Here is a 15,021-nt window from a genome sequence, read left to right on the forward strand (position 1 = left end):
CCTCTCAATACAGGATTATTAATGCGACTCTTCGAGTGCTTTCAGGCATCACTTGTCCGCTTAATATTACATTTCCTGGTTGTAATCCGTAAAAGATAACAACAAATACTTATCCGGCAACGCTTTAGGAAACTAGACGAAAAACAACATTAGTCACGTATACTGCACTGTAAACATAGCTTATCTGTGAAGGTATGCCACATTTCACAATTGCTGTCCCATTTTGTTCTCTGTATAGAATTTCCATATTTTTTTCATTTTTGAAAAGATTAAATTTTCTGTTTGTGTATAACGTCACAATTATCCTGCATTTTTCAGGGTTAACAGCTGTAACTTATCCAACAATTAATCCAGACCGTTTCAATTAGTAATTGTTCAAACCTCTGCTCTCATTCACGTCTCGTGAAACGCTAAAGATAAGTAGTCCGACTTGTCGGATAAGTAATCTCGGAATGCTCGAACCAGCTCATAGTTCCATATCTCTGTGAGTTTAGATTTGACTCTTAGGCTTTGTCAAAAATGTAATTAGCTCCGGGTTTAAGAGACAATTTTTTCTTATAGCAATACAATCAAAACTACATTTTGCTATTCTAAATCATGCAGCGTTTGTCTATGGTGACTTAATTTTACTTGGCTTTGATGTGTTATTTAAATTTAAATAGAAATTTGTTGGTTATAAAACTTTATATTTATTTCAACATTGGCCAGCTAGTACATTCTGGAAGTACAACTACCTAGCTAGGTCATCTAAGGTGTGTACAACAACAAAGGGAATGAATTTCTTTTTGTTGTTGATTTATGCTCTGTTAATTCAAATGTGACGCCTATTCCCTTGATTTAGACCGATTTATCACTAATTATTTTACTCCCAGCTGATATAACTGTTTCTGTTCGATTTGAAAGCATGATGGTAACGTATAGTAATAGAATAAGTAATGTTCATGGGTACTTAAAAAAGGTCTTGTTATTAAATTGTCGTTTACTTTCCGAAGTCTATTTTATTAATACTATAATTAAATAAATTAATTAGTCGCTCATATTTTCATTGGGACTCTGTGAGACTGGGAACAGAGTCTCAGGTTTTAATTTATGCTTTAGCTCTATGTTGTAGGCTACTTTTTTTCAGATATTTACGGCCTGAAACTGCGCAAGGCATATTTGTCAACTTTTCCCGTCTTTTGGAATTCAACAACGGAAGACTGCCATTTGCGGCTGCGCAAATTGGACCCGCTTTCAGGAATGAGATTTCACCACGTTGTGGCCTTCTGCGAGTCAGGTAGAGCTAAACATAATTTATTAGGTTATATACTATCACCAGTGACTGGATGATTTTATTGGGAATGAGAATGTGACAATCGTGGGCTTTCGAGGATCGGAATGGAATAATTTTTTCTGATTCTTGAAGCTATTTCACTGTACAATTCACCGTTATATAAAAAGAACTTTAACATTTTTTTTTTAATAATTCAATTGCTTGAACTTCCCGGTGCCCAATAATAGTCGTTGTAAGCAGTGTAATGCTTAATTAGCCCTTATTCTGAAGCACGCGGATCGAATAATAGCCCAATGATCGCTAATGCTTAGTATTACATAAGAAAGTTTGGTTATGACTGTAAATAAGAAAGTTTAGTGAGACTTGTTTCTCTGCTTTGTTAAGTTAACAAAGCTTATTTTTTTCCATTCTTCCGTGAAGTTCGAGTAATGTCTTTGTTCAGTTTTGTGGTAATATCCTTTTTTTACTGAATTAATATTTTCTGGTGTACCTTGACCATGGTGGAACTGTTTAATATAATTAAACAATATCCATAAATTAAGTAAAATTATGTAGAAAATATTAGGTATTTGAGGGAAAACTGCGCGTATTACAAAAATATCGGCGTTTATATATGAAAAAAATTGTACTATGATACAACTAGGGAATCTTTATTTTTCTATATTTTTTCATTTTTTTTATTTGATTTTACTGGGGTCGAAAAGTTCATTTTGCATCTTTTTTATTTTTGCCTTGTGTAAAACTCATGATATACGATATGATACTAACAAATAAAATTAATCTGACATCCTAACATTCTTGATTTTCCTATTTCATCACTGTTTTCATAACACCATACGAATCCTCTAGGACCATATTCCCAAAAAAAATTCTTCAAGTGTTTAGAATGCTCCAGAATTTCTCTTATTTACACTGTTTTGTATTTCTTTCGAGTCCCCCCCCCCACCTTATAAAAAAAATCGCATGTGTTCTTGGGTGCAGAATGAACTTTCCGAGCTTGAAGGGCCTATTATGTATGTTTTAATATATGGTGAATGGATCCTTTTATAATAAACTAAGTAAATCACTGGAAATAAGATACTTTTAGACTGCACAAGGCAGTCTGGAAGTGTAAAAAAATCAATAGAAAAAGAGGTCCTTTTTTGCAGCACCCTGCTTGATAAACTTAGTTTTCTAAGTGCAAAAAAGTTCTACAAAATTGTTGAAAGATATATGCGCTGATACTTGCTTTGGGCCCGCAATAAGGGTTGGGGGGAATCAGGGACGGGCCTTTTCGATTTCTTAAGGTGTGTATAACTATCGCAGTTGCTTCACAGTTGGGGCCAAGTTTCTCCAAGACTGGTCACTATGAATTGAGAATGTAGGCTTAAAAACGCAATTTAGTCCTATCCGGAGAGTCATATTTTATCAACTGTGGAATAAATGGTTAATTTTTAGAACGGGGGATTTCCCCGTCCCCTCTCCCATGTTAAGCTATACTTGGAATAGAATTAACTTTTTACTAAAAAAAAAAAATATAAATCGTTGGTATAGTCAGGAGGCACATCTAATTTTAGCAGACGAAGGAAGTAAGTCTAATATAAAAATAAGTAATTGAAATATATTCCTTCAGAGGGGTCAGAATAATTTTTTTGTGGTCTTCCTAGCTATATCACTAATGAAGACGATTTTTAACTTCATGATATGCCATTACCTATATAATAATTACTAACTAATATGAAGACTAATAATGATTATGATTTCGTTATTAGTTTTTGAGGCTGAAATTCAGAAACAGTAAATTGTTTGATAATTTGATTGTCAGTTGTTGGATTAGAAACGCGCCTACCGCTAACCTGATTAGGTACTGTGACTGCGTAAAGTAGTATAATTTTTTTTTACCAATACCGTGAAAAAGAAGGAACATGAGTATTCCTTGAGCCAGGAATTGTCCCATCGCTGACAGTCATGCGTCAACATTAGAGACTTTTCTTTGGGAGTTGAAATGTTTGGCGGAGCCTGTGAAAAGCATACATTTTCCAACAGAGAAAGTTTCAGGTCTCTTTATGGTTCTTTGTTGTTCAATACAGTGCCTTAGCTAGGGGAGAGGCGGCTGTCTCTGACGCTGATTCTGATGAGTGCCAAGCTTTTTTTGCCCTTCCCTCAAATGGACTTAGGTTATAATTTCCAAATATAATATAAACATGCTCGCGCTTTACTCGCTCATTCATGATTCTGTAGCGTTCTGCATTATGTACGAGCTTAGGCTGAGTGGGCAAGGGGAAACTAAATGTACAGTCCTCAAATGTACCCATTTGGTCAACACATTATTTAATACCGAAAATATTCCTCTTAAATTTCTGGCCTTAGCACCGTGTCGACTGGTCACTATCATTGAGCTTCAATAAGGAATTTTGAATTGCTATTTATGACACAGGTATTTATGTAAAATCAAAATTATGTTTTAACGTTGTATCTTATGTTCAGCTATCAGCCTTCTTGAGGTACAACACATCCCTTGGGCAACAAGTTTTTAGTGATTCCAAATTGATTTTCTTGGATTTTATGGAAAATGATTGGGTAATGTTGTATTCCGAGCAAGACTAAATCATAAAAAGGACACGTAGCGAATTCACAGACTTTATCTATCAATGCACTATGGTCACTTAATATAAATGATTGTTCTAACTCAGTTTTTATTTTCATCAAGGAGGCACACTTGTGCCTCTAAAGAGGCGACCCACCACAATGTTAAGCGATTTCAGGTCCTAGAGGTCGCAGAGAGACGGCGGTGATCGCATTTTGTAGCCCAAGCTCAAACTAAGAAACGTCCGAAATTTCATCCTCCTCCGACTTTATCTTCATGGGGTAAACTGGGCCGGAAGTTTCGACCCTCCCCCCAAAGTCCCCCTTTAACGTTGTCCGATTGGGCGGAAATTTAGAGATTAAGCTTTCCTAGGGCCCGGGAGCTTATCCTCTATGTTTCAGCTCAATTCAATTACTCCTTCCCTGTTTTCAAAAAAACAAATATACCCACTTTAAGTTCATTTCTTTTTTTTTTCTTATCCACGCCTACAGGCCACAGTTGGCAACTGATCCGGGTGAATGAGGACTCATTCGAAGCAAAATTCGACTTGTTAGGGCCTTTTGATATTTTCAGACCGAAGAAATTATCCCCCGAATTTACATTTACGAAAAACCTCGTTTTCCTATAATAGCCCATGTTAATTTTTCCCACCACAACCCCCTTTAACGTTGTCTGATCGGGCTGAAATTTAGAGGATAAGCTTTCCTGGGGCCTGGGAGCTTATCCTCGAAATTTCAGCTCAATCTGATCACTCCTTCCCTGTTTTCCAAAAACCAAATATCAAGTTTTGTGTGGATTTGCTTGCGTCAAAAATAGATTCCCCTTACTAAAAAACAATTACAATTGTGTCTCTTTAGTGCAGCGGTCGAGACTCCTGACTGTCAGGCGGAAAACCCGGGTTTGATTCACTGTCAGGCGGAATTTTTTTATATACTGAATTTAAAGTTTAAAAAAGAAGCTCAGTTTCTTTTTTAAATTATTTGAAAAAAATTACGTTTTCTAAAGAGTTAAAGAGGCTGAGTTACAAGGTCGACCCTTAAAACGTACAGGGATTAGGCGGCACCCTGTACGACGTGATTTGAGTATCCAGGAATTAAAAGCCTTAACACAAGTTTTTACAAGTGCGGGGGTATGGGGGGCGCCCCCCCCCCTTCTTTAACTCCTGAGACGATCAGCTAACAGTTAGTCAAGCAATAATAAGTAAATAAACTGTACAAAAACGTGCAGAAATTATTTGAAAAAAACTACATTTTCTAAAGAGTTAAAGAGGCTGAGTTACAAGGTAGAACCTTAAAACGTACAGGGATTAGAAGTCACAGTTGGGGGGCTGCCGCCCCCCAAACCCCGCTTTCGCAGCCTTTAAATAAAAAAAAAGTTTTTTTAAACTGAAAGTAAGGAGCGACATTAAATCTTAAAACGAACAGAAATTATTCCGTATATGAAAGGGGCTGTGCCCTCCTCAACGCCTCGCTCTTTACGCTAAAGTTTGACTTATCTCACAACTCTTTTTTAAACAATAAAAACTTAAGCCTAAAGACCGAGGCGTTGAGGAGGGCAAAGCCCTTTTCATATACGGAATAATTTTTGTTCGTTTTAAATTTTAATGTCGCTCCTTACTTTCACTTTAAGAAACTTTTTTTTTTATTTAAAGGCTGAAAAATAAGGGGGGTTGGGCACCCAACTGTGCCTCCTAATCCCTGTACGTTTTAAGGTTCTACCTTGTAACTCAGCCTCTTTAACTCTTTAGAAAACGTAGTTTTTTTCAAATAATATGTATAGAGATTGGTTTTCATTTGCACAGTTGTGTTCTGGCTGTTTAGATTCAGTTAATTTTCTGAATTATTCTATACTTTCTTCTATCGTTTCTATCTTCTAGACATATGACTAAACTGGTCAATTCTCGTTTTCGAAATTCTCAGTTGCAAAATCCCTGAACAGCAAAGGTTCTTTGTTTTGTTATGAAACAACAAACTTTCTCTTCTCCATTTTCTAAAATGCGCCATGGATGTACTTGCAGAGAGTTTACAATGGCTTAAATTGAACATTTCTGTGATCCTAACGATAAATCTCATCCAAAGTTCAACAGTGTCAAAGACATGGAGATTTTATTATATTCAGCCTGTGCGCAGATGGAGGGAAAACCATCAAAGCTGATGAAACTTGGTGATGCTGTCGCTCAGGTACTTTTATGTTATATGCTTTTAATTTTTCTGCTCAATCTTGCTATTTTTCATAATGTAAAAAGTCTTGTGGCTCTTTCTATTTTGAAATTGGTCATTATAGTATACGGCATATCTTGCTCAGAAAAAGCTTTAAATTCACCTGCAAGATGTGCCATTAATTGACAGAGTTGTAATGGGTAATTTCTCTTATCTTAGATGTAAAGAGGTTTGATTTAAGAATTCCCAGTAGCTGGGAGAATGGCAAAAACAGTCTGTAAGGACTCAGCTCAATGTTTTTTATTTTTGTTGAGCCCCCTCCCCCCCCCCCCCACACACACACAAAATTGCTACCCATCACTGAGGGTAGCTGTGAAACACCTGAAGACAGTGCTGGGAGGCTCCTCCAATGTTAGCCCTAAGTATTCTTCCTCCTGGGAAAAAATGACCTAAAATTTGTCCTTTCTCTGTTTATGGTCTTACTAAAACATCCTATAATCCCTCCGCTCAAGACCAGACCTATGCCACCGAAATCGGATTTTGTTGAAAGTTGGCCACTATTAATGAATTAAAAGTATAGCTGTAACTAATTATGAAGTTGATAATTATTTCTACGTAGAAATTTAGGAAAGCAATGTATGTGTGAATTTTCATCAAATTTGAATGACTCATAATAATTTTTCTGAAGTAATTTAAAATGATTTCTTTTGGAGGGGGGGGGGGCTATTAAATTTGTTTTTTTCATGAGTAATAAAGCGAACGTGCTATGTTTTCTTATATTCCCGAAACAGCTTTGCAGGTATATCCCTTTTTTTCTTACTTCCCATTTTTGAGAGTTTCCAGTTATTCTTTTGGGGAACGGAAACATTTGACGCTTTTATACTGTATACTTCTTAAATATATAAAAGAAAAGTCAATGTTTTCAACTTTGCTACTGAGCTTGGTATAGCTACTTTACCATTCTAAGCTGCCACGTTAAATTTTTATTAGGACTTTTTGCTGCATCCGAAATATAATAGTTTCTGTGGCTTAATTCACTCTTATTCTTTTAAAGAAACTAATTGACAACGAAACCCTTGGCTATTTCATCGGAAGAATCCACCAGTTTCTAATTATGGTCGGCGTGGACGAAAAAAAGTTAAGATTTAGACAGCACATGAGTAACGAAATGGCGCATTATGCCCAGGATTGCTGGGACGCCGAATGTCTTACCTCATTCGTAAGTTTCAATTTCAGTTGTTATTTAATCTTCAGTTCATATAGATGGCATCTCACACAAAAACACTTTCTCCGCTTAAGACTGTAGATCGTCCAAATTTCAAAATAAAAAGAAATCGAAGCTCTACGAGCTGTGATAGATACAAAATGTGATACAGGTAGAGTAGCTAGGAGGCTAACTTCTTGTCTAAAATAGGTAAAATGTATGTTGTGTAGTTCCTGCCTTGAAATACAATTTCAGGAACTTTCAGTTACATGAATCTTATAAGAATGCTTCAGCTCAATTTTGTTTATGAAATCGCTTGTTTACAAATTCTACATGATTCCTATTTTTAATCGTTTCTTAAAACAATTTAGGATTTTCTGTGCAAAATTTTATTAATTAAGCAAGTGAAATAACTAAGCAATTTTATATGTATATGTGTATATATATATATATATATATATATATATATATATATATATATATATATATATATATATATATATATATATATATATATATATATATATATATATATATATATATATATATATATATATATATATATATTTATATATTTATATATTTATATATATATATATATATATATATATATATATATATATTTATATATATTTATATATATTTATATATATATATATATATATTATATATATATATATATATATATATATATATATATATATATATATATATATATATATATATATATATATATATATATATGAGCAAGTCATTAAAAAGAATAATCGTTTAATTTGATCGAATAGATTAAGATAAATCGTTTTAGACTAATTACGGTAAATTCAAATTTATCTATGTTTTATATAGGTGGTATATCACACGAAAACTCATTTTTCTTCAGGAATAGCCGATTTTAATACATAATTACTATATTTTAATTAAGCTTCTGATTGCGTCTTGAATTTACTGAGCGCGTTTCGTTCTATTTAATTGTGTTACATGTGCGTCTTTTGGCTTCAGACAATAGGCTTGTTGAGGCATTATGAGGTCCTCTTCTACGCCTTTCATTACCAATATAACAAAAACTGTACGAATCGCATGATTCCGGCTAGGCTGTTTTCTCTGTGTTTTGTTTGCTCTTGGTTATTTTTCATTTTTATTTTGTTTGTTTATTTTCTATTATTTCTTTATTTTCGATTGGCTGAAATAAAAACTGTTTAATTTAAATGAATTTATTTCAACTAAAATTACATTTTAGTTGTAATATGTCGATGCTTCTATAAAAGTTCTTTCACCTGAGATATTATATAGGCCTTCGTTTGTATATAAAACTACTTTTGTTTCACCTGAGATAAAAACCTAAATTGGAAATTTCCAATCGGATTAGCTCCTTTAAAAGTTTCTATGATATTGCTATCTATAATAGCGCTGCGCTGCATATGATATTGCTTATATACCCTTTTGAAAACCTGCATGCACATTGTTTTTTTTTTCGTTTAACTGAAACTCCCACTAAAAGTTTCAACTTAACACCCTTAGCGTTATTAGTTACAGCGATCATAGTAGTAGTATTAATAGTATGCACATAATGCCTTCTGGTTAGTTGAAAGTCCGCAACAACTTGCCCTGAAAGGCCCAACTTATAATATAAGCCTCTCTTGAGATATTGCTGTGTCAACCTTTGACAATATACACCCTCATAGTTCGTTTTAATTTAGGTAAAAGTCCGCCTAAATATTCCATTAAAGCTTCACTTTAATATCCTTAGCTTGCGTAGTAGCATTAGTAGTAGCAGGCACATAGCACCTTTGGTTTTCTTTATCATCCCCCTCAACACACGCTGAAAGTTTCAACTTAACGCCACAAACTGTTTCTGGAGAATTGCTGATAAGTCCTCTTGACAACCTGTTTGTGCATAGTGTGTTTTGATTTTGTTCAATTCTGTTAAAATATTCCCCAAAGTTTTCGCCCTAATACCCTTATCTGTAGGAGCAGTACTAGTAATAATAGTAGCGGTAGAAATAATAGTAGTAGCCTTAGCAGTAGTGGTTACGAGCAGAAGCAGTTGCATTAGGATTCAAATATTGTCTTTTGGTCAGTTAAATAGCCCCCACAAAAAGCCCTGCAAGTTTCAACTTCATGCACCAAACTGTTCCTAAGATATTGCTGATACGCCCTTTTGACAACATGTATACAGACGACGTGTTGTGATTCTGTTCTCCTTCCCCCTCCATATTCTCTGAAAATTTTACCTTCATGATCTTAAGCTAATGGTAATAGTAGTCACATAAGTAGTATTAGTACCAGTAGCAGTAGTATTAACGTATCGCCTTTTGGTCAGTTGAACATCCCCCTCACCAAGTGCCCTATATGCCCTTTAATAACCTGTACATCAAATACTTCCTGAAATTTCATCTTAATGCTCTTAGCCTTGTAAATAGTTGCAATTGCAGTAGTAGTTGGAGTAGTAGTAGTAGTAGTAGTAGCAATCGTAGTAGTATTAACAGTAGCGTGCACATATTAACAGTAGCGTGCCTTTTGATCAATTGATCTTCCCCTTGAAGAATTCTCCGAAAATTTCACCTTAATACCCAAATCAATTCTTGAGATATGCTCTTTTGACAATCTGCATGCACATACTGTTTTTTGATTTAGTTCAAATTTCCCCTCAATATTCTCTCAGATGTTTACCCTCATACACTTAGCCTTAATAGTACTAGTATCGTAAAAGTAGGAGAAGTAGTTACAGTAGTAGTGTTGTATTGGTAGTTGTAGTACAGTAGAAGCAGCAGTGTTAATAGCAGTAGTAGCATGCACATGATGCCTTTTGGTCAATAGAACATCCCCCTCATGATGCAACGGAAGTTTCATCTTGATATGGTAAGTCGTTTCAAAAATATTGCTGAAGCGCCCTTTTCACCCCCTTTCAATCGCCTTTTCATTTTAGTACTCTTAACCTTACAAGTATTTTGATTAGTTTAGTTGCAGTTGTAGTAGTAGTAATATCGGTAAATGTAGCAGTGGTAGAAATATTAGTTGTAGTAAACACATATTACCTTTTGATAAATTGATCTTCCCCTTTAAGCATTCTCTGAAAGTTCTAATTTAATACCGAAATCCATTCTTGAGATACGTCCTTTTGACAATTTGCATGCACATATTGTTTCTTGATTAAGTTCAAATTTTCCTTCAATATTCTTTCAAATTTTCACATTCAGACGATTAACCTTTACAGTACTAGTATCATAGTAGTAGCGGTAGTAGTATGGCAAGTAGTAGCAGTAATAACGTTGTATTAGTAGCAGTAACAACAATAGTAGCAGAAGTATTAATAGCAGTTGTAGCATGTACATTTTGGATTTTGGTAAGTTGAACATCCTCCCCCCCCCCCGTCGTGATACCCCGGAAGTTTCATGTTGGTACGGTAAGGCGTTCCAAAAAATTTACTCAGGTGTTCATTTCATTAACCTCAGCCTTGGTAGTACTCGCTACAGAAGAAGTATCTTTAGTAGTAGTGGTGGTAGCAGTAGTAGTAGTAGAGTGCAAATATTGTCTTTTTGGTCAATTGATCATCTCCCTTGTCATTTCCTGAAAGTTCCAAATTGACATACTCAGTTATTCGTGAGTTACGTCCTTTTGACAACCGTATGCACATAACAACTTTTGATTTAGTTTAAAACTCCCCTCAACATTCTCTGAAAGGCTCACCTGAATGCCCTTCGTCTTTTTGCAAAGTAAAGGTCAAACATACCCACTTTTCTCAATAATATATGCTATATGTTAACAACGGACGAATTGCCTAACTTATAGCCCTTGCCCTGAGGGCTGGGTTGGGGGGGGGCGGCTGATGACCCCAAATGCCTAATTACTGGACCTTTCAACTATGCTGAACAAATTAGCTGTCTCAAAATTTTGATTGGATGTGTTTTGAGAAATGATGGGCTAGAGGGGGGGGGGGGCTTGCTGCCCTTCAATTACTCTAGTGTCTTATAAAGGGTATCAGAACTTCCAATTTCCAAACGAATGAGCCCCCTCAAAAGTCTATACGACCACCTATCCCATAAATACCTTATATGTTAGCAATGGGCAACTAGCGTAACTTATGGCTTTTGCTCGTAGGGCTGTGGGAGAGGTGATATCCCCAAAGACATAAATACTGGACCTTTCAACTATGTTGAACAAAACAGCTATCTCAGAATGTTTTATTGGATGTGTTTGGGGAAAGAATGGACTGGGGGGGGGGGGGGGCCCTTTAACCACTCTAGTCTCTTAAAAAGAGTACCAGAACTTGCGATTTACAATCGAATGAGCCCCCTCCGAAGTCTATACGACCACCCATTCCATAAATACCTTATATGTTAGTAATGGGCAACTAGCATAACTTATAGCTTTTGCCCGTAGGGCTGTGGGGGAGGCGACATCCCCAACGACATAATTACTGGACCTTTCAACTATGTTGAACCAAACAGCTCTCTCAGAATTTTGATTGGATGTGTTTGGGGAAATGATGGGCTGGGGGGGGGGGGACTGGTTGACCTCCAATAATTTTTGGCTTTTAAAAAATAGAACCTTCAGTTTCCAATTGACTGAGCTCCTTTCGAAGTTTCTTTGACAACTCCTTCTATACGAAGTGCTTTGGTGAAAAAAAAGAATAATAATAATAATACATTGTTCCCACATCACTCTTTATTAGGCAGCGCTGTTGTGCTTCCCCAAGCCCAACTTAAGGAAAGATCCGTTGCTTTCTATGTGTAAATATTTCCAGAAGAAATGGAAACATTTGTTGAGGTTTAGGCCATGGAGCATAGGAGCAAGGAGTAAATTCAATCCGGTCTCTAAGAAATATAAAAAATTGAGAAAATACGCCGACAGTCAGTGTCAGGCAATGCTACCAAGCAAACTCTTAAGTATGTTCTATGATTAAAAATTTTCCTCAGGAAGTTAATTTTGTAATTCCACTTATATTTTTTCTTTCACTTTTTAAGCCCAGATAAGAGCCATCAGATATTTGCAAAGAGACAGTTCCAAAAGCCGCAAATACAAGCAGTTAAGAATTTGTGTTGAGTGTTATTTCACTGACAAACGCATAATCAAACAGTTCGTGGTAACGAACTGTAAGTAAGGAGCGACCCGGCTCAATGGTAACCGAAACTGTAAAAAACGGAATTTTGATACCAATAGATGCATCAGATTTTAAGATTTTAATTTTGATTTCAAATATATACGTTTCATCAAGTTTAATCTTAGCCATCAAAAGTTACGCGCCTGAGAAAATTTGGCTGATTTTCGAAAAAAAGGAGAAAAGACCCCCTAAAAGTTATAGAACCTTAATGAAAATCACACCATCATATTCAGCGTATCAGAGAACCCTACTGTAGAGGTTTCAAGCTCCTATCTACAAAAATGTGGAATTTTTCATTTTTTTGCCAGAAGAAAGATCACGGATGTGATCTTTCTGATCACACGTGTTTATTTTATTTTATTTTTTTTTTATTTTTTCAGCGGTAATCGTATTGACCCAGTGGTCCTAGAATATCGTAGGAGGGCTCATTGGAAAATAAATTAAAAGCTCTAGTGCCCTTTTTAAGTGACAAAAAAAAATGGAGGGCAACTAGGCCCCCTCCAACGCTCATTTTTTTCTCAAAGTCACCCAATTAAAATTTTGAGATAGCTATTTTGTTCAGCATTGACGAAAATCTAATAAATATATCTTTTAGGATGACTTAATCCCCCAAAGTTCCCAGGGGAAGGGCTGCAAGTTATGAACTTTGCCCATTGCTTATATATGGTATTGGCTATTGGGAAGCATACAGACATTTTCAGGAAGGATTTTTTTCTGGTATGGGGGGGCGGGAGGAGGGGTTTACTCGGGAGAATCAATCCGTGGAGGATGTTTCTTTGGGGTAAGGGACATTTCTATGAAGGGGGCGCCGGATTTCCAAGCATTATTTAAAAAACGATCATAAACTAAATTAAAAAAAAAACAAGTGTTTTCAAATTAAAGTAATAATCAAAATTATAAATTGAAACGAACAGAAATTATTACGTATATTAGGGTGGTCTCCCCCTAGTCAATACCTCGCTCTTTACGCTACAGTTTTTTTAGTGCTTTCAAAAGAGCTATCTATTCTATTTAAACGGCCTTTGTGATTCAGGGGTTTGTGAATTAAAAAAAAATTTTACTTTTAACATAAAGAGCGTGGTATTGACTAAGGGAAGAACCCCCTCATATACGTAATAACATATACGTAATAAAAGAAAAAAAACAAGTGATACGGCTCAATAGTAATCGAAACTTTTAAAAACGGAATTTTGATGTCAATAAATGTATCAAAAGAATGGGCTTATAATGCTGATTCTAAATATATAAATTTTATTAAGTTTAGTATTACTCATCAAAGGCTACGAGCCTGAGAAAATTTACCTGATTTTTTAAAGAGGGGGAAAACATCCCCTACAAGTGAAAGAATTTTAATGAAAATCACACCGTCAGATTCAGCGTATCAGAAAACCCTATTACACAGGTTTCAAGCTCATATCTGCAAAAATCTGCAACTGTATTTTTTGCCAGAAGAAAAATATACGTTATAGAAGTTCGTTACGTAAGTTAATTTGTAAATTACATCAGAACCAAATTTAGAGACAGCCATTTAGCAAAAGAAAAGTAAAATTTTTATGCAAATTTTGTTTACTTATTCAATGACGGTGAGCCAAAATAAAAGCTGCATTAACTAAAAAACGATCAGAAATTAAATAAAAAAAAAGTTTTTTAACTGAAAGTAAGGAGCGACATTAAAACTTAAAACGAACAGAAATTATTCCATATATAAAAGGGGCTGTCCCCTCCTCAACGCCTCGCTCTTTACGCTAGAGTTTGACTCTGTCTCACAACTTTATTTTTTAAAACAATAAAAAACTTTAGAGTAAAGAGCGAGGCGTTGAGGAGGGGACAGCCCCTTTCATATATGGAATAATTTCTGTTCGTTTTAAGTTTTAATGTCGCTCCTTACTTTCAGTTTAAAAAACTTGTTTTTTTTTTATTTGATTTTGCGTCCAAGAGGCTTGCAGTCATCAGCATATAGCGTCAAAGGATTCTTCAGGTTCGTTGTACAGTTATTGATATACATGCTGACAAGCTTAATTAGTTCTAGTTAGTTCTTGTAGTCAGATACTAATATGAAACTCGTGCTTTACTTGAAGAGCGGTTTCTCGGGTTTTCTGTTTGCGGAAATCTCACCGGCTCTGCAGTTGCGAAACAAATCATCGGCCAATGCATTGCGTTCGGCTTAAAAATGGAGAAATTTGTGGGGGTTGGTTTTGATGGGACCAGCAACATGTCAGGCTGCTATTCTGGTTCACAGGCAGAAATTAGGAAAAAATATCCGCATGTAATCTACACCCACTGTGCATCGCACAGCTGCATTAACTAAAAAACGATCAGAAATTAAATAAAAAAAACAAGTTTTTTAAACTGAAAGTAAGGAGCGACATTAAAACTTAAAACGAACAGAAATTATTCTGTATATGAAAGGGGCTGTCCCCTCCTCAGCCCCTCGCTCTTTACGCTAAATTTTTACCCTGACTCACAACTTTGTTTTTTAAAAAAATAAAAAACTTTAGCATAAAGAGCGTGGTGTTGCGGCGGGGACACCCCCTTTCATATACGGAATAATTTCTGTTCGTTTTAAGTTTTAATGTCGCTCCTTACTTTCAGTTTGAAAAACTTGTTTTTTTTTATTTAATAAGATTGTAGAATGGCCCTGTACAGTATCCATTCTATTAATGACTCAATCACAAAACCCCATTTCTTGTTGAAGAACCTGAAGTAAGCGGCACT

General features: G+C 35.4%; 1 protein-coding gene across 1 annotated transcript in view; it reads left to right on the top strand.

The window, feature by feature from the left end:
- LOC148953193 (glycine--tRNA ligase-like) overlaps positions 1-15,021 on the top strand; it is a 60,526-nt gene that overhangs the window by 22,014 nt on the left and 23,491 nt on the right. The window contains 3 exon segments of the mRNA XM_089088350.1: positions 1,127-1,276; positions 5,857-6,019; positions 7,053-7,217. Coding sequence (XP_088944476.1) covers positions 1,127-1,276; positions 5,857-6,019; positions 7,053-7,217 — 478 coding nt within the window.

This window comes from Artemia sp. Qi Xiang Cuo, chromosome 4 (assembly GCF_049724085.1).
Source record: "Artemia sp. Qi Xiang Cuo chromosome 4, ASM4972408v1, whole genome shotgun sequence".
NCBI classification, from domain to species: domain Eukaryota; kingdom Metazoa; phylum Arthropoda; class Branchiopoda; order Anostraca; family Artemiidae; genus Artemia; species Artemia sp. Qi Xiang Cuo.